Below are 27,631 nucleotides of genomic sequence, written 5' to 3'. Positions count from 1 at the left end.
TTTTTTCTGAATTGGTCTAAACTTACATCTTTGTAACAGAAACCAGAATCTGGCCCCTCATGCTGAAGCCACAGTAGAGAGGCCAAAAGCCCCAGACTTGAGGCCAAAATCTAGCAGAATCTGACTTTTGTCCCAGTCCTAAGGCAGGAATCGCAGCATGCGCTGAGATGTCTGAACTGAAATGCGGAGCACTGGCAGACGTTCTCAATAAAAAGCAAGACAATTTGCATCAGATGCCTAACCAGTGTAGACTGAAAAAAAAAGCAAACTACGTCTGTTGGCGTTTCTGTAACTGATTAAGAGTCACTGGCTTGGAAAACAGATCTCTGCTCATGAGTCCAGCTCCCATGCAAGGGCACAGTAGTAGAAGAAACAGACCCCGTCCACCATATAATTTGCAGAATTAGTGGAAGATGGTGTCTGATTCTCTGGGTAACTTTTTGTTTTATTTTTAGAGGGCAGATGGGAAAGAAATAGCTTTTACCTGCACTGACCTCATTTACCATTTTGCTACTTAGAAGTCATTTTCCTCACTAGAGAATGGAAAAAATGCTACAGTGGTGCATAACCATTTTTTGAGGTTTTAAATGTTACATTTTTTATAGAAAAGGACAAGGAGCTTGAACTAGACACAGAAGCTAATTTATTTTTAGTCCCATTTCTTTTGAATTAATCTGATTTGGATACACTGATATGCCATCTTGACTGCATTTAAGCTTTATTATAATCTTGTGAATAATGTAAAGGATTGTGTTAACTAAAAATAACAAAAATTATAATTTGCCAGTGTAGGAAAATGTAACTTTCTTTAGTCATATGGGAAACGGGTAAAAATCAAGCTTTGTTTTCAGTCACACATTTATATTAGATCAGAACAAACAAATTCTTTGCTAATCGCTTTCAAATTTTTACAGAGGTACTGACTGCAAATCCAGATGGGACTACAATTATCTAACCTAGCATCTAACACAAGCAAGAGAATTTCAGATAATATCCTTGCATCAAACATAAAATTTCTGTTTAAGATGTCTTTAGAAAAGATGTCCGTCTTGATGACAATGTGTGTTGATAGCGAACCAGTGAAATGCTTCCACAAATTTTTCCAGAGGTAAATTAATGGCTGTCACTTCTTTGAAAATTTTAATCTATCTTTTAATTTTCATTATGACTACAATTAAAACACTGATTTCAAAAACATGTTAAAGGGAACATTCCCATTATATGACAACTGTTTTAATTGCCTATTAATTTTTTTTTACTGCTAATATGATCACCATTACAGCATGGAGTAGAGGATTCAATCAATCTGGTTCCCATTCACACAGGAACTTGTGGAAAACTGAATACTTAAGGTGAATTTCAGCTCCAGATTCAGTTGCTTATATATACATGACTAGGATATAGGTGTCCACATGTGAGCTGGGTGTCTCAACTCCACTATAATCAGTGGAAAGCTAGTGAATACAGTCAGGGGAACTTGTTCAGCTCAGCCTAGAGTACGCAATTATGTTTAGTCAGCTGGACAGCTTTTAACTCCGCGGACTGCACTGAGCAGGTCCTAGTTCATGTATACAGATCTACACAGTAGCCACTTAAACAGAAGTGTTAGTCTGTAAGCTGGCTCCCGCTTCAGGAGATCAGCTAGAAAATGGCACAGGCATGTAAGATTTGAGATGCTGTAGACTACCGAAGTCATTTACCATGGTGTGGCATTTGTGACACAGAACCTGTATCCAGAAGGGAGACCATGTTCTGCCTTGGGGCGTCTAAAACAGCGCTAGATGCCTCTGAGTGAGCAACTTGAATCAAGCCCACAATTTCTTAGCTGCTATACTCACTCCAAGCCAATTTTAAATTCAATTGTTTCCTTTTTAATTAAAATCAGAAGAATGGAAAGCATACCTGACAAACATCATAGTGCTCGAAGAGAGACAGCAAACCAATATCACTGCGGCTTGTGATACCTTTCAAAATTGTGATATTGCCATTTCCAGAGTCCAGCTCTATCACATTGTTGAAAACATTGGACACAGCTTTGCCAGTCAAAAGCAAGTTCACCAATTCCTGTTTGTGACATGTTTAAAAAAAAACACAACCAAACAAACAAAATAGCAGTTAAACATCTTGTCTCTACCAAACATCAGTACACGATTGATTCAGGATTGGTAAGTGTAACAGACTCTTAATTTATTTGGTGGCTTTAAGTTTAGGTTTAGGATTAGGATTGCTTATAAAAAGTTTTCCAGGTATTTTGGGGAAAGTCTACTCCCAAAGTAAAATGCAGAATATTACGGGAGTTTTTAATATTCAACTTTCCAGAGGCAAACTGCTGATAAACAATTTATTCTTACAACTTTCAACCGCCTCATACTAGTGTTGTGGGTTTTTTTAAATTAAAACATTTTGGTGTCCCTTTTTCTCCACAATGAAAGCTACACCATGAATGATATACATTAAAAGCCTGTACAGTTACATGTGCTTAGTGATGTATTTTGTATGTTGGACAAGATATGTTACAAGATTTTTTTTTCTCACTGGTTATTTCTGGATGAAGTTAACTCTTATTCAGTAAAAGACATTCATCCATATGGCATCACATCTGGTCCATATCACTAATATGCTCGTACTTACTATAGCAGATTGTTGATTATTTCCTCTCCAATTGAATTGGAAGTACAAGTGTGTCAGAGGCTAAATACATGTGAGAGCGTGGGGGTATGTGCATGTGTGCATGCGAGTGTGCATAACATTCAAGGACCAGAGACACTAGATATTTTGCTTAGCATAAGATCCCACAAGGGCCAGCTAGGATGTAACAGCACGTAACGGTATCTAGCAGCAGACTGTGCTACAGCAGTGAACCAGCTTACTATTAATAAATAACATATGTCAAGAAACATGAGGGGAAATAAGAAGAAAGTTTCCAGAAAAAATGGTCCAAATTACCATGCCTGAAGACATGAATAACACTGCTATTGCCAGTTTGGACTTAATGTATGATTTTAAAAATACTGCACACATTTATAGCCCCATGTTTCTCCTGAAGGACTCTCCAAAATTTATAGGTTCTTACTGATGTTTTTAGGACTTCTAATCTATCAGTGATGTTCCACCACCTTTTTAAGGAATCACCGCATAAGCACAGTATAAAAGTCTTCTACCAACAGTACAAAAGAAGAACATGAAGCTTGCCTTTTGCAGCCAAAATGGCATTACACTTAGTAGCTGTGGACCATATTCAGCCCACGCAACTGCCCATGTTCCAGCTTTGGGGGAATTCGTGTCCCAGAACTTTGGGATCTACATTCCACTTATGTGTCCAAGACAAAGTGTTTCCAACTGGGTGGACGCCTCCGCAGATTTAGAGCCAGTGGGAGATATTTGGTACAGGACAGAAGCTGGTATTTAGACTACATAAAGTTGTGGTCCTAAGTGTCAGACAGCGATTCAGACTGCTTATTTTCAAGCACACGTCTTTTAGACACACCTATAATAAGTCAGCATCTCCAGTTTGAAGTACCAGTTAGCTTCAGTCAGCATCAGCACAGTTAGCCGGGCAGTGACTTTTTACAGAGGAACCGTACAATCAGACATGCAACCTCAGTCATCTTTCTGAAATGGCAGGGAGGAAACACAGTTTGCAGTCTCAGCACTAAAATCAACTAAGGAGCCAGATGAGAGGGGTACGAGCACGTGCACATACAGGTATGGACACACGCAGACCAGAAACCCAGGCCAAAAAGCAGAGGCTCTGAAACCAAAAACAACAATATGCCAATACACAAGGAAAAAAGAATAAAGGATGAAGATGCTTGACACTATGGGGAAAAAGGAAAACCACAAGGAACTTAAAACAAGAAATGCCATCTCTTCCCAGAGGTCAGTTCACAGCTCTGCATGCAGAGGCGTATGACATCCCCAAGACCTCACGTTTAACTTACCTGAGTGCAATAGCCATGGCTGCCAATCAATCGGTTTGTAAGTACATCAAAATCATTGCGCACCCTGAAAAGGAGTGGAGTATACAATTAAATTAGGAGTGGAGTATACAATTAAATTTAAATACAATTGCTTCATTTAGAAGCAATTCTCTTTAGACTGAACGTCTCTAAAATCTTGGCGCAAAAAAACCCCAAGCTGCTTCCCAACCATAAATATAGTTCTATATTTTGGAAGCCTTTCAAAGTGATTTTTGACATGGCAAAAAAAAAAAGTGTATATATCAACTAAACCTGTGGCAAGAAAAAGTTTGTTAGAGCTAGACTAAAGAAAATAGCTGTAGAGGAGAAAAGAAGCCATTATCACCACTAATTAGAACTTTAGAACATTAGAATTTAGAACTACTGGACTACTTGTCTTACAGAATTACAGAATCACAGAACAGTTGAGGTTGGAAGGGACATCAACTTGTCCAACCCCGCACTCAAGAAAGGCCATGCAGACCCAGTTGCCCAGGATCATGTCTAGATGGTTTTTCAGTATCTCTACGGAGGTCGACTTCACAGCCTACCTGGGCAACCTATTCTAGTACTCAGACAAGGAGTTCTCACAAATGCATGTATTTGTTATTCCTGTCATCAATACTTGGAATATACCCACAAACTGAAGATGATATAATCTATACATTATATTGTCCATGAAAAGAAGAAGGAAAAAAAAGACTCTAGGGGTACGCATTTATAATACTGCTGTGTGGTCCCTTCTTCTATTTTATGACATCAAAGAGAAAAGTGTGTGAAATTGCATTATTGATAATTATGGAGTAACAGCTCCCAAAACTAAGTTCCCTCTCCCAGAACTCCTGGAATTATTGAATTAGTGATTGGTTGATGACCTAAAAAATACAGGTTTTAACTGTGATCATTTTTATCCTGCAGCTATCCTGCAATTACAATGTAATTGCAAACATTATTTTATACATAAATAAATGTCTAATCTAGTTTTGAGAAAAAACAGTGTACTATATCCTGGGACAGCTATGGCAATAAACTCCATAGATTAGTTCTACGGTTCATAAAGAAGCTATTTCCCTTTGGTATAAAATATGTTGATCTCAATTGTTTTGTCTACATCCTTATTTTGGTATTGTTACAAAGGTAGAGAGAATGCCTGAATGATCATAAATTAAAACTTAGTTATTCTACACACATCTGGCCTTCTCAGTCTCATTTGACATGCAAAATATTCTATGCACCCAAATATTTATATTTCCTGGCAATTAGCACAATTATTAAAAAAAAAAAATAAAGAGTTGAACTGATGTAGTTAGAGTAGACCTAGCTAGAAACTTCCCTTCAACAGTGCTACACCTGCTCTGTTCAAAGATTGATTGCCTAAGCAAAAAGCTGGGACATTCCCTGTCTTCACCCCAAACTTCATATAATTATTTTCTCATGGGATTTTTTTGAAAGCCAAAATCAGAATGTAATATGTAAGATTTCCAGCCCTCATGATACTTAAAATCATTCAAATCAAATCATAGCCATAAAACCACAGTTCCCCTTTTAAAAAAAAATATATTTTTAAGATAATTTACAGGTTTAGTCTCAGTCATAACAATGAGCCACAATAACATCTCTTGCTAGTGTGAAATCAAAGAACAGACCACGGAAAGTGTGCCTGTGATATGGAAAATTCTCTCATGCAACACCACAAGGAATGGATGAGGTGATAATAATCTTTGGATTTTGGCCATTTTTTAGTTTTAGAAACAGTTTCATCTTGAAAACGCCATAGCCTTGTTTGAAATGAGTAGACTATACAATATGCGTCAGTTAGGGACGATGGGACATACGACAAAGACAATAGGAGGAAGTTCTAATTTCATCTGTAGGTACAAACAATATGGGAGTTTAGAGGTGTATCTCAGATTTTCAAGAAGAAGAACATCTGCCTTTCAAATCATCTCTGCTAATGAGGAAACAAACATCAGGCATATAGCTACGAGATTTACACCTATTCTAAATGGTTTTAAGATTATTATTCATACCTGCCAAAGACTTACCAGCTTTTGTGCAGGTGTATTTATTGTGTTATAATAAAAGGTGTCAGCATTTAAGTGCAAGCACACTTCATGCATTGTAAAAATATCAGATAATGATAACAACGTGTTTTGTTTTCTGCTGGGCTGTGAAGATATTCATTGACGACAAGAAAATCTGAAGCATTTGTTCATTCTGGTGTCTTTGACAGATCATTCAGATGTCAAAACAGACATAATGAATAAATGATTACTACTAATACTACTTCGTCCCTGCATGGAATTTTCCATTTATAATTTTTAAATCACTTCAAAACAGAAAACCCCATTAATTTTAAGCCAGGAGACTTTCAAGTATCCCAGTCATCATCAGACAATGAGTTAAAGGCCTGACTCTACTGAATCCCTCCTTAATTTACAACCCAATGCTCTGCATGCTGCTTTGACAGAATCGAAGGTCAGTAAAAAGATATTACCAAAGAGAACAGTGTTAATGGTAAATATTTCTTCCTAATGCTATATTATCAGTATTTTCCAGTGTAACAGCAGTACCCAATTCTAACTGGAGAGTGAGCCAGGAGTATGCTGACTGCTGGCACAGAACGGTGGTGTTTGCTTGGTAATACTGTAAAGTCTGTGGAAAAAAATATTCAATCAGAGAGCAAGATACTGATTTTAAAAATCTCCTGGACAAATACGTAAAATAAAGCACGTGTTCAGATATGCTGAAACGCAATTGTCAGCAGAAATAATTTCTTGAATTGATATATAATCAAAAAGTTGACAATGAGATCTGCTAAATTTCAGATCACTCTGTAAGATCTCCCAGCTTGATTTTTATTTTTAGTTGTACTGTACATAGAGTAACGTGGCTTACGTCTGTACTGAAACCAGGGAGGAGAGGGTTTGAATTCTCTACGGCGCGAGTGAAGGTGTGGCTTCTGCTACGGCAGAAGCAGCCTGTTGAGCTGAGAGATAGCAGCAAACACCCTCGACTAAAATACTTCCTAATGTGCGTAAAGTCATCGTTTCAACATTTGTGTTTCAGTTTTTGCCATGGGACCCTTGAATTGCTTAATTCTCCATTCCTCAGTGCTGGAATTGCTTAGTCCAGCTTTTCTGATATCTTGACAAAATGTGGACGTATTTTTATACACTCACAGAACCCAAATAACATGGCAAAACATGTCTCCGAAGACTTTATTAATTTTGTACTGTTCTTTTTAAAAATATTCCTACTTAAACTTTCATTTCCACCCCCCAACAGGGAGATCAGGGTGAGGCACCTATATCCTGGCGCTTAACTGTCTTTTTGTTCAGCATGTAACCAAACATTTTTTTTCACAGTATTATCACATATAACGAACGTCTTTATGGGGCAAACGCAAAAGATGTGTAAGATGGCTCCAGAGAAAATATCTACTTTATAGCAACTGAAGAAATCTCTTCATCACAGCAAAACAAAATACATCCGGTGTGAATTATACATGCTTTTCATGTTTTCTAATGCTGCTGGTTTAAGGGCAGGAATGCCTGAAATAGCCTTTCCAAAAAAATATCATTATATATTATAAATCTCATTTTCTCTCCATGTTCCTGTTGGTGATTCTGTGTTAATCCTCAGCCTTGTTGAAACTGTTAGTTTCAAGTTATAAATAATATGTTTATTAAGGATGTAAAGTACTTGGAAGTACTTTAGATCATGCATAGATGCTCTGAGCCAAACCTTCGACTGCTCTGAATTGTCACAGCCATACTGACACATCTTGCTGACTTCGAGGTGGCCGTGACAGTTCTTATTAGGAATCTGCCTCATGTTTGCAATTCATTCATCCATTCTGCGATATACAAATTATAAAAAAAAATACTCTAAGAGTTTAAGACAGACGGACAAAAATACCAGAGTTAGAAGAAACTGTAACGGCAGTATAAACCTTAGCACTGATGGTGCACTGATAAAATAAATTACAGTGATCTCTATGGACTCTATTAAAGTTTTAGAAGTGCATAAATACAAAGCCAAAATACAGATATTTTGAGTACTGGATGCTACAATATAACATAATATGTAAACAGATGAATTTTTCATAGCAAATAACACTGACTTAGATAAATAGGACATTTTAAAAATGCTTCATACACATTAATTCTCAATTTACTTCCAGGAAAATTCTTGCCAAGTCTTAAATGGAGAACATCTGAGCACTGAATATTAAATAGAAAAGTCACATACAAACCATAACACTAGGAATAACTCCAGACTATCAAAATACGAGTTAGTTCATGTCAAGTATTTACCCTAGATATCTTTTGGATTGATAGCAAAACAAAATAAAGCAATATAAACCAGAAAATGGCGCATTCAAGTAAGTGCTAGCTGTTTTATAGTCCTTAACTCTGCAGCAAAGCTGTAATAGAAAATTGGTGACCTCACTTTGTTCATGGCAACAGACAGCTATATTAACAAACACACAATTACAAGTCTACTCTGAAAATAGAATTTGGGTTGGGAGGGAGAAAAACTCATCTTCAAGCATAAGGATTTCAAATAATTACAATGGGGCTGTGGAAAATGACAGGATGGATGACTGGCTTATTGTGTAAATGTTCCATAATATTATTTTTTTTATACTGGCACACTGCAAAGGTTTCAAATGAATGTTCAAAATAGAAGGGAAGAGCCCTTCTGGAAAAAAAAAAAAAAAAAAAGAAAAAAAAAGATTGCTGTTTGGGATTCAAACCAGTGAAAGCAAGGAAGTGGCTTCATTCCTTATTTACCTTTTTTTTTTCATGTACTTCCTAATTTCACAAAGTTATTAATAAATACATGTACTCAGGTAATCATGCACATTTAATTCATCAGCTGAGCTGCTACGGGGTGCTAACATACTATAAGAAGTATTTATATTTCAAATATATTATGTGATAAGTGATTTACTTACTGGCACATTCAACCCACTATTTCATTTTTTAAAATACATTATCTTTCTTATGAATGCAATATGTCTGCCTGTGTACAAGACATTAAGCAAAGATACTAAACCTGGATCTGCTTAACTATATTGACCCCAGGTTTAGCAAACAGCTGAATAGTACACAGTATGACAGTACACTCACTGAACTTTGGCAAAAATATGACAATGCTTTTGCTACTGCTCCATTTTGTAGTAGAATCACACTTATTCTTTCAGATCTTTTTAATAAATATACTTTACACCCCTAAAATCAAATCAAAATCAAAAGAGTCCATTTCTGAAATACTTTGATTTCCTGAAGAAAAGTGGAAAAAAAAGGCTGGGAAGATGACAAAGCTAATCAATCACTTAGGGATGGGCTTCATATCACTAATTTTTTTATAACTAAAGATGGACACACAAACATCAGCTAATCACTCTGGGTTTCTTTACATTTTCGTACACAGAGAGAAACTGGTACATTCTGAAGTTAATTTATGTGACCTTGCTTAGATAATTTGCAGAGTAGAGGAAGAAACTCTACTGGAAAATCTGATGAACATAAAGTAAAGGGAGCCTGCCACGACTTGGGCATGGCCATCTAATTGCTATATACCAGGGACTGGACAGATAAATCATACTCAGAAATATGCCAGCACTGCAGACAGTCTGAGTATATTTTTTTTTTAGATTACAAGATGAGAAATAAGGTTGCTATAGAAATGACAACACCCTGTAGTCAGCCTTGAAAAAAGACTCCTCAACTGGACAAGCCAATTACAAGCAATGCATGAAGACCTGGTTTCAAATAATCACTATGTTATAAATTTTAGCTCAATAGTAACAGAATTTAAGTATATAGATATAGAAGAATCAGAGGAAGTTTGGATGGTCAGAAGAAACCACTGTCAACATATGGAGCGGCTTTCATCATCATCATCATCATCATAGAATCTTTGGGTTGGAAGGGACCTTTAAAGAACATCTAGTCCAAACCCCCTGTCCCACTGAGCAGGGACATCTTCAGCTAGATCAGGTTGCTCAGAGCCCCGTCCAACCTGACCTGGAATGTCTCCAGGGATGAGGCATCGACCACTTCTCTGGGCAACCTGGGTCAGGGTTTCACCATCCTCCTTGTGAAAAATTTCTTCCTTTTCTCTAGTCTAAATCTGCCTCTTTTAGTTTAAAACCATTACCCCTTGTCCTATCACTACAAGCCTTGCTAAAAAGTCTGTCCCCATTTTTCTCATAAGCCCCCTTTAAGCCCTGGCAGCTGCAGGAAGGTCTCCCCGGAGCCTTCTCTGCTCCAGGCTGAGTCCCCCCAGCTCTCTCAGCCTGTCCTCACAGCAGAGCTGTTCCAGCCCTCGGAGTATTTTTGTGGCCTCCTCCGAACCCACTCCAACAGGTCTATGTCTCTCCTGTGCCAAGGGCTCCCGAGCTGGACGCAGCACTGCAGGGGGGTCTCACCAGAGCAGAGCAGAGGGGCAGAATCCCCTCCCTCGCCCTGCTGGCCATGCGGCTTTGGGGGCAGCCCAGGACACGGTTGGCTTTCTGGGCTGTGAGTGCACACTGCCGGCTCATGTCCAGCTTTTTATTCCCCAGTACCCCCAAGTCCATCTCGGCAGGGCTGCTCTCCATCCCTCCATCCCCCAGCCTGTATTGATACCGGGGGTTGCCCCAACCCAGGTGCATGACCCTGCGCTTGGCCTTGTTGAACCTCATGAGGTTCACATGCGCCCACGCCTTGAGCTTGTCCACGTCCCTCTGGATGCCATCCTGTCCCTCAGGTGTGTCAACGACACCACTCAGCTTGGTGGCATCTGAAAACTGGCCGAGGGTGCACTCAATCCCACTGTCTTTGTCATTGATGAAGATATTAAACAGTTCTGGTCCCAATACGGACCCCTAAGGGACACCACTCATCACCTATCTCCATCTGGACATTGAGCCATTGACCACTACCCTCTGGGTGCGACCATCCAAACAACTCCTCATCCACCAAACAGTCTACCCATCAAATCCATATCTCTAAATTGGAGAGAGAAGGATTGTGGGGAACTGTGTCAAAGACCTTACAGAAGTCCAGATAGATGACATTGGTAGCTCTTCCCTTGTCCACTGTTATGGTCACACCATCATAGAAGGCTGCTAGGTTGGTCAGGCAGGACTTGCCCTTGGTGAAGCCATGCTGACTGTCCCGAATCACCTCCCTGTCCTCCATGTCCCTTAGTATAGCTTCTAGGAGGATCTGTTCCATTTCCTATGAGAAGAGACTATATAGAGAAGGACCATTTCACTACAAAGGGTCACAACTGATGGATTGTTCTTGAACAGAAGTTCAAAAACTCCTCAGTGGTAAGGAGATGATTAAGGAACAGCTACTTGCTGCCTTTCATAACATGAACTAGGCAACGCTCTGTAGACTTATTGGGCAACCAGTTCAAGCAAATAGAAGGAAAAACTCTTTCACAAAGCACGTAACTACATTGGGGAACTCATTGCCACAGGATGTTGCAAAGGCCAAAAGAATTAAAGGGTTCAAAAAGGTTTTAGAAAAATTAATGGAGGACAGGTTCATCAAGGACTAATAAACTCAATGGTCCGGATACAACTGCCAGCTTAGGAAGTCTCTGAATTACCGACTTTCGGAAACATCGAGAATATACCAGCAGAATAATTGTGTCATATTCACCCCATTTCTTACACAGTTTCCTTCAGCAGCCACAGCTTTCCACTATCAAAGACAGACTAACAGGCTAGATGGACCTTTCCTCTGCTCCTGTACGGACAGTCTTACGGAACTGAGGGGCAATTATATCAACATCTCTCAGATACTTTTCAGAACAATACTCGGTGTTTCTATTAGCCACAGTGTGTACTACAGCCATACTGGGATAAAGCAGAGCTGCCAAGAGAGGGAAGAAAGGAAGATGATGTTCTCTGCATCTGGCAGGTAAAATCCAGCCATCCCAGTTACACTCTTTCACAGAATACCACATTTCTTAATTGCTATCTTGGCTTTCCGTGTTTTTCTCAGTGGCAGCTTAGGAACCTGAAATCTAGACACACTTTGACTAGGTTTATTGAGTCACAGGCTAAGTTTACTGGTACACTTTCATTTTGTATGAACATTGTTCTTTAAATTAAATAATTCTTCTCAGTCCTTCTTGTTTACTTACAACTGTTACCCACTCATTTTTTAGAAAATAGTCATGTCCCCTCTCAAAATTTGTTTTTTAGGCTAGAAAAAATAAAAAACTTTTGTTCTTCTTCTGTAAGACAGATTTCTTATTCCCCTGGTCTTCCCTTTCCCTGCTCTTCTCCCAGTTTTAATGAGTGAGCCCAATTTGACATGCTTTTTTTGATGAGGACGCATCAGTGCCTTGCACAGTCTATCAATATTTCTTCACCTCCTAAAACTATATTTATGCTGATACATAAAGGAGTAGATCCAATGCTATTTTATAATGCTGACTCAAAGTCACTGTGTGCTCCACTACTCTTCTCAACTCTTTATCCTGCCATTTACGACTTATGAATCCCCAAAGTACAGTAGTGAGGGGCCCCTGTTTGCATGGCCTTGTAGTTTCTATAGTTAAAAGAAATTCTTTTTTTATTACCCTCATCATGAAGCTGAGCCAACTATTTTTGTACATGATTTGTTCTCTGTATTGACAGTGCCTTTCAACTTTTGAATCATCAGTACATTTCATTAGCACACCACTCCCTTTTTCCAACATTACTGTAGGGAATAAAAACTAAGTTTAATCCCAGGCTGATCATTGAGGAGCTCTATCAGTAATCTTCCCCACGCTGACAACTTTTCTGAGTCCTTTTCCTTTACCACCTTTACAATTCTTAAAAGATCTATTATTTTCTTATTAGCAAACGACTTCTCATTTGGCATGAGAGCAAATACAAGAACTTCTTATTAACTTTCCATTAAATAATTTTATTCCTTTTTTTTTTCAATTTAATTAACAGTTCTCCATTTGGTACTATAATTGCATGCTTTACTGAATTTCAGGCAGAATTAACCTATTTCATTTCCCACTTTAAAAAAAAGCAGCTCTTTTATCAAATTAGAACATTAGTTCAGTCTTGTATAACTTATCTTCTATAAAATCAGACTGCATTCCCTGCCATTTTCCATTTATCTCTGTAGTTAGTTACTCTTCAAATTTACTTCAGAATTTTGCCTACAGCTTTTCAACCTGCTGAGATACAGGCTAAGTTGCTTGGTCTGCTTTTCCACCTTTCTTAAATGTAAGCATTCTTTCCTATTACACAGTTATATGGTGACCTCTATTGTGAAAAGGTATTAAGCATCATTGTCATTGTATCTGTGATTTTAGATGCTAGTTATTTCAGTATTTACAGGTGGAGAGCATCCACTTCTCCAGACTTACTGCACCAGAGATGCAATGTTACTGTATGTTTTAATGGGGCAAGTGGTATAGTATGACAAAGCATGTAAGCTTTTCGGATCAAGCCCATTCATAAAGTCTGACAAAGCAAGATAGAGCTCAGAAAGTCTTGCATAAGTTTAGGAATGAGACATAAGCAAAAAGATATCTGGTTTCTTTTTTCCTTCATGTTGTGTTCAATTCTACCTCCCACAAAATTAATTCAATTTCTATGCATGGATTCCATTTATCCATCTTAACTTCGCATCATGTTGTTCTCCTTACTGAAATGTAAGGCAGAATATTAATTTAGATTTGGAGCGTTCTTTACATTATTCCTAATATCAGCCACATCCACTCTACACAGAGACTTCACATCTTCTCCTGATGCTTCTTTATTGATATGATAAGGAAATTGCTTGTTGCGTAACTTCTGTGACTCAAGGTCTGGGTCTGACCTTGTATGAATCACATTATTTCTGTAGTTTCCAACACCAAGACTCAGACCACTAGTGCTAGACCTATTTGTTGCTCACCACACTTTTGTCATTCCTTTTTACTCTTTCTTTAGAGATCAGAAAATTCTCTTGAGAATGAGCTAATAAGCTTCCTTCTCTTCAGGCACGTTCCTCAGCTTTATGATTTATCCAGATCTGTTCTAGAAGGAACTGGATGTGTCAGGAGAACAATCTGGATTTTCTCCCCTGTTGCCGTAAGAAATCTTTCTGTGGCATATCTACACCAAATTTGCTATCACCCAGTATGTAGTCCACTTCTCTGTTTTGTGGACCCATGCTGGTGGCAGGCTTCCTGAATTTTCTTAATAGGGAGACATGAGTCATATGTCTCTCCTCATTACTTGTGAGAATTCCTTTTTTTTTCCCCTTCCTTTGTATTATTTCCCAATATACCAGTCCCTTACCTAGCAGGATGTCAAACAGAATCAGTATAACAACCTCTTTGTCTTCTTGATTCTTCCCTTTTTTGCTGAGTTTGGTTTCATTTTTTCAGTTTCCTTTACCACTAAATTTTGTTCCTTGTTCTTCAGCACAGCAAACTTCTTCAAACCTAATTCACCTCTTCCTCTTCTTTGCCTCTGTGGTCATGTTTCCACCTTGGTCACACTCCTTATCTAGCTGGCTATACAGCTTACTTATCTTCAGATCTTATTTGACAGATGCCTCCATATTTGTGTTGTGTCAGACCCTATTCTCCTTCCTGTATCTTGTCTTCAAAATCCCATTCTACCATCATCTCTAGCTTTATTATTTTGTCCCTGGGGCCCCTCTTTCTTAACTGTTAAAAAGTGGGGTTTCTTTTAAATACATCAATATATTCCGCTGCATATCCACTTTTGAAAGAATATAAATCTCATAGCTTCAAGTCTTGGTCGCACATCCTCTTTCAAATATTGCTAAGACAGTCTCACTTATTGTCCCTGTCTTCTTGTCTTTCTTTGAAGGAAAAACATTAACTTCTTCCAAGCAAACTCCCTTCTTTATTGCCTCCTAGCAGCTGAAGCTGCAATTTGTGCTTCATTAAGATTCTACATTTATTAATATATTTACTAATGTAGCAAGCAATTCTTGCCCTGTGAACATCCAGCTAGAAGGGCCTCTGTCTAATTCACACAACAGAGCCTCAAAGACAAGGAAGATCCTGAAGATTATGAATTGCATGCAACCTACTCAGCAGGAAGCACAGAAGTTCACTTACCCAAACAACCAAGGACTCAGTTCTTCCCTACCAAGGACTGGATCCCACACAAACTCTTCTATTTGCTCTCCTCCCACTATTCTTGGTATATCTAATCTCATGCTTCCTCCATGTTGTAAAATCACAAATGGGTCTTGGAGGGGTCTGAGACTCTCAAATATGGATTTTTCAGTTAGGTCAAGCTGCTTGTTTTTTAGCACTGTAACGTAATTGACAGCTGTTTCCCCTTAAAAATAGCTGCTTCCCTATCTTTTTCAAACACCAAAAGACTAAGCTGTAAAACCACATGATGACATGTATTTATATTACATAACTGTAAACACTGAGAGCAAACTGCTCACACACGTAATTTCCCCTTGCTCTTGGTCTACCAGGCATTCTCAATTAGGGGGGGGAACTACCTCTGAAAAAGTTTTCCCAGAAAACTGGCTCATAGAAAAATGTATTTCCATCAAGAATTGAGTATTGCCGCATGTGACTGGATCTTTTATATGAGGTTGTAATTGCTTTTCCTATTGGACAAACCAAATGGTCATTTCACAGAAAGCCTTTCTTCACCAGCCAGATAGCATGAGGAGAGCAGGTGCATTTTAGGGGAACTCTAAATTAGAGATTGGCTCTGAGACAGGAAAAGGTGTCAGTTAAAGAAAGTGGACTGAGGGTGGAGGACCCATTGTTCCACCTGCAATTCATGCACCATCAGAGCATCACTTTCTTTTTCAATGTCCTACGTGACTGGAAGAGTTTAAAAGTCAAGTAACATGTCAGAATCAGGGTTATTTCATGGTAAATGATACAGAAAAGGATACAGAAAGGATATAGAAAAGGATACAGAAAAAAATGTATTGATACAGATTACTACAATGACAATTATCTTCTGTTACATATCTCAATAAAAACGTCTTACTGCGTGAAGGTAGTCTTCCCAGAGCTTGCTTTGCAATATTTTTTAATTGCAGTATTTTTCATAATTTTAATGTTATTTGGGATTATTTAAGATTATTTATCATAATCAAGTGTATGGTTAATTAAGAGTGCTTTTTCTGTCCTTGCAGCAATATGAAACAATGTGGATAAAAATGGACCAGCAAATCCTGTCTGAAAGGCAGGTAACATCATGGCTAGAGATGCCAAATTTCAGTACTCAATTTACAGTTTCTTCTCTGATTTGTGCCACCTCATTCTGGCCACAGTAAAACAATGTGCTCATGTGCTTATTGCACATGCCCAACAAATTATACACATCTGGAAGATCTTTGATAAATCAATCCCCACAGGCTTCTGCTTCCCATTTGTCACATGTCCCTCCCGTTCTATGAAAACTCTGTAGAGCAGGAATCGTATGGCTATGGGCAAACAGCTGATCCTGAGGCCAGGTAAACTGTGACCCATAGCAATTGCATATCTACATGCTCTTACCCTGCAGCAAATCTGAGATTACCTTCTCCTGTGCGAAACAAGGATGAACACATATGTTTGCCCTGTAAGTTAGTGCATGTACGGTTACAGCTTTGTGGAGTAGTAGGTGACATGCTTAGGTGACTCTGAGTGTGGCTTTACTTTCTGACGCTTTGGCAAGGAGAGTTTCTGATCTTTATTATAGCCCATAGGTACTGCTTTACTATAAATATTTTATGTAAATGTATAACAGTATGTCTCACAGTGAAATGCTATGGAGATGAGTAAAGATAAAACCGTTTTGGATTTTTTTAAATTGATAAAAAGTTTGCCAATGGACCAAAACAGGAAGGTTCTTGGAACATGGCTTGCTACCAGACAAAGAATTATGGAAGTTAAACCAAGGTAACAAACGGATATATTTGAGCATAGTACGGGGCATAATAATGATAACATAATAAAGATAACCATGCATAGTTTGTCCAACATCCTTGGAGCACTTAAAAAGAGCAAGTTGTTCACTGAGGAAGGTATACTAGTCCTGTAAATGCTGAAGCTAGATGGTCAGCATAGCCAGAGAGGGATTGTAGTCACTGCTTCTTTGCCTGTCTGATCAGGCTTTCCTCTCACATGAAGTTCAAATAAGTCAAAACTTCTCTCTCCTGTAACATGCCAAGTGGAGCTCAGCTTCATTTATTACAGGAAGGATATTTTTTGAGATGGAATAAGTATACTGGACAACTATTAAGATAATTTGATGCTTGTGTGTGTTTATTTCAAGGTTGGATTAGAATGAAAGATGAAGAAAATTTAACTTCCATAGCTCAGTAAAATGGTACCACAGGAATGAAGAATAAGTGCTCAAGAGCACAGAACAACATAACTTTAATCATATGATTCCCCTTAGTAAAAAAGTGTTAATTGATAGAAGATTTCAGAGAACTAGATAATTACTAATAACTAGGGGCAGACTTATTCATGTGAGAAGTCCTAGACTGACAAAGAATCAAAATGTAATTTATTCCATTTAGTAAAAAGGCATTGGCTTTGGGGAAAAAAAAAAAAAAAAAAGAAAAAGAACCCCACACAACCAAAACTCCTAAACTCAGAAATGGAAACAGTGCAAACACTTTTTAAACATGGCTGTACACATTTCTGGAGCAGTAAAGACTACAGAAGGATAGTTATTAGAGTTGTGGGACCACAATAAGGAAAAAGCTGTTGACACATATTTTCCTAGATTTATACGTGGCCAACCTTAATGAAGTACACAGCCTTCTCTTGATTTGCAAAATCACTCTACTTTTTTTTTCCCCCACAGATAAAGCCATTGTTTTCTTAATTCTCACAGAAACACTTCATCAAAAAAATTGAAAAGATACGCAAATGACCAATGCTGACTGCAGAATTACATTTGTGATCTGCTATCAGTAAATGATAAAGTATCCCTAAGTCAACAAAAGAGATTGCAAACACTAGTGTTTTGATTCTATTGATCAGAAAATTTGTGAGTAACACAGTGAGTCTGTTTCAGATGAGGCTCTATTTATTTTTTCCATGTAGCTTGAAAACGGCAATACACAAAGGAATTTGACCTAAGGAATTCTCTCACTCAATATGTTCTTTGCTCTAATAGGTTCTAGCAATGATGGTTTTATGCAATAAAGTTATCGCACTGATCGATTAAGAAAAATATGGCAATTAAAACAGCCAGTGTGACTGGTTGGTAAGAAGCTTAAATTTAAAGAAGGCTTTTCAGTGAATGGATCAGAATCAGTCACATCCCAATATAGCAATGGTTTTGCATGAGTAAGCACAGGGAGGAAAGTGCCAAGTGTTAGAGGTGATGAGACAGCATCTAGCAGCGAAATGTTGTGTTGCAGTTCCAGTATATGTTGTAACTTTAGTAAGAGTGTGGGGTTTACTGAAGTTGCCATTACAGGGTCAGTGTAAACCACTCCTGAGAATTAGTAACTCTCCTACAGGCAATGTGCCATTCTTGGATGCAAAAGTGAGGCACGTATGGGGGCTTGCAGCCCACCTTTAAGTGCAGTCTCTCCTAGGTACACGGAAAATGTCCTGTAGCTCTTAACAACGTGAAGATTTTAGTACACATTTTGCACATTCAGGAAGATTAGTCCCCTGAGCTAGTGCAATACGCCCACTATTTTTTAATTTTTCACTGGTTGTAAAAAAAAAAAAAGAGGTTACAATTGTTAGTAACTAGCATTCCTTCCTGTACCAGAAGCAACAACACGTTCTCAGCAACTTCCTCAGGAATTCTCACTCCTCTTTGGCCATTTGTTATCAGTTCTACCAGTGATGATCATTAGTGCATGGAGTATGATAAACTCATTACCAAAATCTACAAAGCAGGGCAAAACGCTGCATTTCCTGGCATGCGTTCCCATTGAATAAAAATACTTAGATTGTCAGTGATTTAGAACAACTGCCTGATAGACCTAGCTGAAATCTGGAATTTCCGTTTACAAGAAGAATCAGTAACCATGTAAAAATTATGGAGCCAGACTCAAAGTCAGCCTATCCCAGCATCCAATCAGCAGCAGCAGTAGCAAACTTCAAGGCAGAACACAAAAATGGGGCACATGGAGATTACATCTAGACGGGTGGGTTTAAAGGCACTGAAGCATATACATTCCAGTAATTTGTCTAAATTTATTTGAACCTCTTCATACTTCTGCCCTCCTCATCTCCCAGTATTGAAAGTTACTTATGCTTTGGAAAAAAAGTATGTGGTTTGTTTTAAAATTGAAACCTGAGCATTTCCATGACAGTCTCCAAGTTTTTGAACTCTGAGAAATAATATGTAATCACTCCTTATTCAACCTTATCATGGATGTCTAAATTTTTATAACATCCAAGTTATTCTTCTTCAATGCTGAAGAGGAAAGATTTCACCTGTCCTCACGCAGAAGCTAGTCCACACTAAAGGGAAACTTTGTCTTTCAGTGTGTTCTAGTTCCAATGGGACTTTACTGACCTGGGGGGACAAGACTACATGCAAGATAAAGACATGAGAAGGTCATGTATTAGACAAAGATTTACCATGGTTTTATTCCTTATCCTCATTCCTTATCACCATAACTCCCAGTAGACTATTTCTTTTATGTCTGTTACAGAAAATTGAACTAATATGTTCAGATAATTAAATTACGAGTAGTGGTGCCAGAATTTCTCTCCTTTTTTATAATAGCCTATTTAAAACCCCTCACTAGGTAAGTATAGTTGAGACCTTTTTTTCATCATGTATAATGCTTTGCATTAACACTGAATTTCATCTCCCATTTTATTGACCAATCACTGTAAGACAGAATTAATTTTGCCACTTGATGTTTACAGTGTAAAGCCTCTATAGGAGCAGGTCATTTATATTTTCTTTTTATGTAGGAAAAATAAGTACGCGTTTCAGGAGATTATTTACCTCATTCTAAGGTAGATATTCAAAATAAATCAAATTAATCATAATCTTTTTCTCTTTTTTGAGCATAAAGGAAGCCTAGAAGTAAAATATTTCCTTAGAAAGTAAATAAAGATAAGTAAGATAGATCATTACCCTCAAAATAGCAAACATCTAAGAAGTAGGAGTCTTAGCTAGTAGTACTCCCTCCAAAATCAAAGAAAAAGATAGTCACTGCCCACAGCAATTCTCCTCACCTTTCCTGACACTTGTTTTCAGATAGGATGACTCTCTTAGAGAAGCTTCTCTCTTTTCACTGACTAGAGAGGGAACTGGTAAGACTGAGAGGGCGTAATTTTTAGAAGGCTAAATTTAGATGAGACTACTCCATTGTTGGCACTATGAGATCCTTCTGAACTGCTAGAACTTAATCACAGATTTAAGAAGGTGCTAACAGGTCTTGATCATGCTGAACCGCACCAACTACTGCAGCTATCATTCCCAAGTTATGTGGCATGGTCACAACTGCATGCCATCTTCCATCTGTACAGACATGCACTTCCATCCTGCACTTCTTCTAGATCAGTTCTGCACAGGTCTTGGGACAGTGGTGCTTATCTTTCAATTAATCAACCTCATCATTTAGTCCACATTCAGTGCTCTGCCTTTTAAATTGTAATTAATGCTTCCCAACCATATAAAATAAGGTATTCTTTTCTTCTAATTATATCCTGAAGTGAAAGCTTCAGTAAACACTGGAGTTATTCAGGAAGAATATTTTTGATTGAAAGAAACATTTCAATATTCATTAATCAAAATGCCAGTCTTCTTTTTGTTGAACCAAACATAAATGTTTTGGTTTGGTTTCATTGGACATACCTCGGCATCTTACACAATGTTGTTTTATGATAACCACAGCTCAAGACTATTCCATCCTTAGCCTTCAACTTGATTAAAGAAATGTCAATTATTTATAGAAGATATATTTACCAAGGGACACCAGAGAGTCAGAATTGTGGGCACATGGTGGAGAACTGACCCAAACAGAAGCATTTCAGAAACTAGAATATGTCAGCTTCTCAACTACGATTAAATAACCTATCTAACTTTTTCAATACAATATGTACACAAAGATCAGAAAAATTGAAACTTCCATGGAGTTTTCTTTTTCTTCAAAAAAAACCCCACTGGTTTTCTTTTAAGAAACTGGGACAAAAAAAAATCCCAGGGAGATCTATTACTGGATGAAAATTCCATTACTTAAAACAACTCTTACTTGTCTTCAACTATTCATCCAGAACTATGTCAGTTATGTAAATAATTACACACAATGCTTGTAACACTCACTAAATGGTACATATTTCTTGATGATACGAGCAGTGAGTTATTTGTCTTGATATTTGTAATATCCTAAGAAAAGTACTATGACATAGCTATTGAAATCTATTACTGAAAATTATATAAACGAAATTTAGTTTGCACTTCTAAAAAAATTTATGCACAGGTCTGAAAACACATTCCATTGTATGTAATGACAGAGAAAAATTCCCGTTTCTTATAAACAAAAGATAGGTACCAATGCAATGTATTACACAGTACCAAGCTAGAAGAGTAACGGTACTTTAAAATGAAGTTCTGTGAGAAAGTCATGAATCTTCCTCGAAATAGAGCTACATTTTGTAAACAATTCTGACACTGTGGACCAGAACTGTAAAAATATTTAGATACCTAAAAATGCAAATAGGCACCACAAGGTATTTTCATGTTCACTTTAGACAGTTAGCTCCCTCAAATACAAACACAGATGATTGGTGTTGCCATAATCCATCTGTTACGAAATGAGAGGTGATAGGAAAAATAAGCTTCTTGCTTATATTATTAAAGAATGTTTACCATTTTATAGCAATTAGGAACATTGCTGCTTTTGGTGATCCTACCAAATGCCAAATAAGTCATCACTTGCTCAAATACCTTTACTAATCTGGACCTCTCTGCTGTAACTAATTCCAAAAAATGAGAATTACATATGCTCTAAAATTATCATGTCATTTGTGTTAGAGTGCAAAAGTGGAGTTAAGCCAATGGCCTGTAGTGTTACTGTAAGCAAAAGAAAGGAAGAAATGACAATAATAAAACAAAAATGCTTGTAGAAATCTCAGAAGGTGAGCAACTGAATGCATGTCACAAATTTGGACTAAGTTGCTATTTATTTTCAAGACAATGCAGAGATGTAAGAAATAAAAGTTTACATAAATCAAACCCGAGCTGCTTTCAAGCGTAGCTGCTCTCTTCATGTTGGTTGTTATTGCAAGTTGTCAGGGCACAGTTCTTTTCACTTGCAGATAACTCTAGGAGATTTTTACAAAAGTAGAATTTGACAAAATGAAGAAAGCTTTTACATTCTGACCCACTCTGATATTCACAGTACCACATAAATATGTTTAATCTGCATAAAAACACAATTAACTGCAACTGTGCTTGGGCCAGCCTCAATGAGTTTTTTAAAAGAGGCTATAATGACTACTCCTTAGTTAGAGCTCAGCATATTTATTATCCCAATAAACTGAGACCAGATTTGTCATACCTTACTTATAACCATCTAAAAATTAGCTACCTAATCTATTTTATACTAGCCTTTCTTTATCATTATCATTGACGGAGAGATTGGGGCATCACAAGTTATTCATGCCTACCAAGACCAATACCTATGTGTAATAAATAACCCTTTTAACGAGTCTTGCTTTCAACTGTCGAGACAGGGAGAGTAGGCAACTACCTTAGACATGATGCCTAATGTTTAGATGGAGTCATTTATATCAGATATGGTAGATCGATCGCTGCCACTTTAACAACATATATATATACAATTTTGTGTGTATACAACAAAAAAAGCCAAGATTAGGTGGGTAAATCTGCATAACTTCCCCATATTTATCAGAGTAAACATCAAGACAGATTAAAAACGCCAGAGGGTTAAGTACATCACGGTTGTTTCCTCACTTCGTACAGCTTGTTTGCTCTGCAGTTTATGAAACAGGGATACAAAGACACTCACAGATTGATAGATCTTGATAAGATGACAGACACAGTCAGAAGGATGCACCCACAGGGACCAATTTCAAACTGAAAAAGAAAAGGACTGTTTTTATTATGCTTGTTCTGTACATTTTTGACCCATTCCTAAAAAAATGCAAATCAAACTGAAAGTAGAAAGAATTGTTCTCATTTGTCCTAAAACTGAATTCATTGCTCTGTTTGTTAAAATGCAAGACATGTCCATATAGTTTTTGAAGCAATGTTCAGAAGATATCATAGGAGACCGATAAACACCAAAAGACTGGCAGCTGAACTATAACAGGTTTAGTAACTTCTCTACACACAGTACCTGGTGAATATTCTGCTGAAGAAATACAATCAGATCTTCATATCTTGTGGTACTATGTAGTATTAGCTGGGAAGAAATGTAAGAAGAAAAAACAGTAACTGAAACAGTAACAACCCATTTTTATAACCTGAAAGCTGAACTAAAGTAGCCAAAACTTTAAATCTGACTGGAAAGATTTGAACTAACAAAATGGAATAAAGATCTAATGAAATCTACCTCTTACTGTTGTTACTTGCTGTAATAGCGTATCTCAGCACTTCTGAATTTTTAAGTACTGCTTCTTGTTGGTTTTAAGTTTTTTGAACAGTTTGATTCAATTTTAAACACTGTTTATGCAATGAAAAACAACTCCTAGAACAAACATAGGAATACTGAGCTTTTGAAGATATAGAATGGGCAAGTAGCTCAAGAGTTTGTACCTATGTGGTGAGCCTTGTATAGCAGGCATATATCAGAGCACTTATCCTACTCAGAGAACACTCCCATGAATACTCCTACTTAACATGAAGTTCAGGATATTTCAATATTCTTTGTCTATTTTTCCATCTTCAGATTTTGACAGAGGAAATGGTGGTCTTGTGGATACTGTGGTGAGGAAAGATGAAGCAGTCTGGATTATACTCCTTTCCATCACATTTTCACTGTGGCTATGTCTATATGACTTTTGATAAGTAGTACTTAGAGGCAGAATAATGGTGTTAGTTGTACACTGAAATAGCCAGCAGCTCAGAATTATGGTAACATATTAATAAATAATCTATCTGTCTCTTGGAAGAGCATATTATAGCCAAGGTTTTCTGCTGTATTCACCCTATTTATACAGGTTTTCACTTCCAGTTGTTCCAAAACTGTCTGGTTCTGAAAAGTTGTTGACACATCCATTCCTTTATTTAGGAGGCCAGTAATATTTCCTTAAACCACTAAAGTTTGGCTAATGGCATCACTGTCTGCACAGCCATTTGAGAGCTTCAGATGGAAATAAAGGCATAACTGGAAAGTATTTTGCCATTTGGAGCTTCTGGAGGAAAAAAAAAGAGCAAAGAATTCTGTGTAAGACAGGAAGAAAATACTGCCTTTTGATGCTCACAGCCATGCTGGTCAACTTGAAAGGATTCATGTTCACTTTTACTGCATATCAATAAAAGTAGGCAGAGTTTATAAGTCTGAAAGGTAAATGGAACAAAAAGGACTTCAGAGACCCCAACCGCCCACAGACACTGGGACAACTCAGAGCCAGACAGACTACAGGATTTTGTTACTTCCTATTGGTTTTTGGATCACAACTAACTAATTTGACGTAAAAGATTTTAAAACACTAGGAGAGCAATGAAAATCAGACTCACTGGTCTAAAATAAGAAAAGCTAGAAAGATAATATAAGGAGAATGTTACTGTGAGTTACACAGAGCCTTACAGTTTCTAAGATTCCATCTGCCTTGTATTTTCCTATGGGAGTGAACTGCTGTCTTCCTGATGGCCTGAGGAGGATATTCACACAAAACCAAAGCTCATGTTAAAAGGAACAAAATGGCATTCAAGAGAAATCAACATGTAATATGAACTGAATGATGAGCCAGAGATTTTCTATTATTATTTTTAACCACTTTTTATAAAAAGGACCTCTTGCACAATAAGTTCATCTTACATATTAAACAAACTCTCATCAGTGAAGCATATACTGTAGCTGTGCTGTGCTCTCTCAGTCTATTTAATATAAATTATAAGTTTCTCTATACAGAAAGAGGATAAATATAGGTTTAATATGTTAATGACAGTTTTTATTGGAAAAGAGTATTAAAGCAATGACATTAAAACAAGCAGAAGAACATATGTACAATATCATCACAGAGGAAGCATTTTATAGATGTAAAATACGTAAAATGTAATTTGAAATGTCTTTGAATTTGCTGCTTCTACTTCCCATTTGAAGAAGGACTTCTGTGCTCAAGAGCTTTTCTGATATTTTTCAGCTACCTTAGTTGATCTAATAAAAAAAATGACCTATTCTCACAAAACCTGGCTCACTTAAAACTATCATGTAGGATCCAGTACAGCCAAAGCTAGTGATCGAAAAGCTAGACGTCTCGTGTACAAGCAGCCTAATTGCATAGCATAAACGAAGTAACTAGTAGGCAGCTACAGCAAAGGGAAATTAATCCCAGCCATAATAGAATATCCTGCAATACAAAATTGTTGGAGTAAAATTCTGCATTTGGAAGAATAACTCTTCGTAAGGGTTTTGGAGGAATCTTAGCCTCAATGAAATCCATACAACCTCTCATGGCAATTTCAAAGAATTTGACTATTCTGTCCCAGCTACTGGGATAGCAGAAATGGCATTTTGCATGTCTCCCTAACTCATTTTCCACTGCATAAATACATCTTACATCACTTTCATTTTGTAAATTATGTACATATATGACAGACACAAGTATAGGAGCATTGTACAATAACTAAAACTGCTTCTCCTACTTACAGTGCCACAATTGCTTTTTCATTGCCTCCTGCACGCCACAATATGTCTGCAATAGCCATGGTGAGGCATTTGGTCCTGTGAACTTCTGAAGGTTGAAGACAACTGCAGTCCAGGAAATGCAAGAAACAGACAAGTACCAAAACATGTACTGGGAAGCTTACTCATTAGAGGGCAAACTGCCCCAGTTACAGTATACACAGATTCACAGCAGGTTTGTAGCTAAAAGAACAAAAGCATTTTTTTAGAGACTATCTAGGTACTGTAATGACTAATACTGAGGCTCCAGCAAGCTGCCTCATAAAATTATCATTTAGGTATCTCGGTTTCTTCTATAGTCAAGAAAGAGACAACCTGGATGACCAACTCAAAAAAATCCTGTGAGCTGAACAGGGAGCTAGTACTGTTATTAAGAACATATGCCAGGTATAAAGGTACAGTTGAATCCAACCTTTCTCTGAGGCTTAGGCAGCTGAATGAAATTCCGTGAGAGCACTCACTGTGCACTCAGTGTGAAGAGTTCTCAGCACTGGACTGAAGAGGTGATAGGAGGACGTGGTGTTGCTATTCAGCACCTAAAGAGCTCTGAAGAAGGAGATGCAACTGAAGTCGCCAGTGGAATATGGGCTTTCTGGAACCATCCTTTTGGGTGAACCACCTCAAATCTCATTTTAGGCATTTAAGAAGGTCCCTTGGATCTTACTGAAGATAATTAGACCTAGTGAATAGAGCTGTATCTAGAACAACTTCCTCTTTAGATTGCTAGTAAAACAAACTGGGCACAGTGGGTAGGTGTCTTCTGAAGTCAAGAAAAACAGAAATTTGAGGGAAGTTAATTCACATAGGTCAAGTGCTAGCAGCCGTGTGTTGCATTTAGAGGATCTGGATGAGCTTATGTTGCTCATAATGATGGTTAGACTGCTGTTATGGGTACTTAAGCTAAGCAATTGTAAGGTCTAGCCTATGTCTATATGTTCTGTGACAATACCCTTGCAATACAGGTGAATCTAAGAGATGAAATGCACAATCTCTACTTCTAGGAGATTAATACTAAAGATAGTGTCTGATTTATAAGGAACGGTTAAAAAAAAACTATTATTATTATTATTAAGAGCAATGGACCAAAATCAAGAGAAGACTAAGTTAAGTTATGATAAACAACAGGAACACACTATACACAGATCTATAATCATACCCTGAAAGCTACTCTTCTAAAAGAAATAGTGGATGCTCTTCCAGAATACGTATTTATAACTGGTTGCAAAAAAAACAGGTAAATGTACTTTAGGGAGCAATACTATATTGGCAAATAATGGACAAGAGAAGCTAATTAACCTTTATATCTGTAACAAAACTGTTTTAATATTCTGTTAGAGTATTGTTTTATACATTAAATATGATTTTTAGTTTATAAAGGCCTTCATACTTAATTTCTTTCTAAAGTTTTTATTTCTTAACTCTTGCCAACAAATGTACACCATTATGTTCTTACCTACTACTAAATTTTATCTTAAGTACAATCTGCAATAAGCACTATGCTTGCATTTTTTTAATAAGGTATGCCCCAAAGTGATGACCTAAAATGTTATGGTAACTGACCCACTATCGGTCTGTGGAGTCCCACTGTTCCTTAAATACTTTCACTGAGATGGTCGGCTTGGAACTTACACAATGATGTGCAAAACTACAGAATGTTTACAGTAAACTATTGATCCCAAACATGTAAGCAATGCTGTCAACACATTTCCTATAAACTGTGGTTTGTGAAGTCTTCTAATACCTCCTGTTATTCTAACTTCCATGATATGAATGGAGATATAGAGGACCAGGAGGCCAAAAGTCAAATAATGGAAAACTGGCAGATTTAAGAATAAAACCCAACATCCATGAGCCTGAAGAAGT

At 37.4% G+C, this 27,631-nt stretch overlaps 1 protein-coding gene across 1 annotated transcript in view; it reads right to left on the bottom strand.

Moving 5' to 3' along the window:
* MINDY4 (MINDY lysine 48 deubiquitinase 4) overlaps window positions 1-27,631 on the bottom strand; it is a gene marked incomplete at its 3' end in the record, with an annotated part of 85,782 nt that overhangs the window by 22,254 nt on the left and 35,897 nt on the right. Inside the window, exons 10-15 of the mRNA XM_082014794.1 lie at window positions 25,733-25,834; window positions 24,671-24,734; window positions 23,258-23,323; window positions 22,928-22,995; window positions 3,942-4,005; window positions 1,903-2,064 (exon numbers count right to left, since the gene is read on the bottom strand). Coding sequence (XP_081870920.1) covers window positions 1,903-2,064; window positions 3,942-4,005; window positions 22,928-22,995; window positions 23,258-23,323; window positions 24,671-24,734; window positions 25,733-25,834 — 526 coding nt within the window. The remainder of the gene's footprint in view (window positions 1-1,902; window positions 2,065-3,941; window positions 4,006-22,927; window positions 22,996-23,257; window positions 23,324-24,670; window positions 24,735-25,732; window positions 25,835-27,631) is intronic.

This window comes from Phaethon aethereus, assembly GCF_964289735.1.
Source record: "Phaethon aethereus genome assembly, chromosome: 2".
In the NCBI taxonomy this organism is placed as follows: Eukaryota; Metazoa; Chordata; class Aves; order Phaethontiformes; family Phaethontidae; genus Phaethon; species Phaethon aethereus.
Note: the sequence above shows the minus strand (reverse complement) of the source record. Positions and strands in the feature narration are given on the sequence as shown.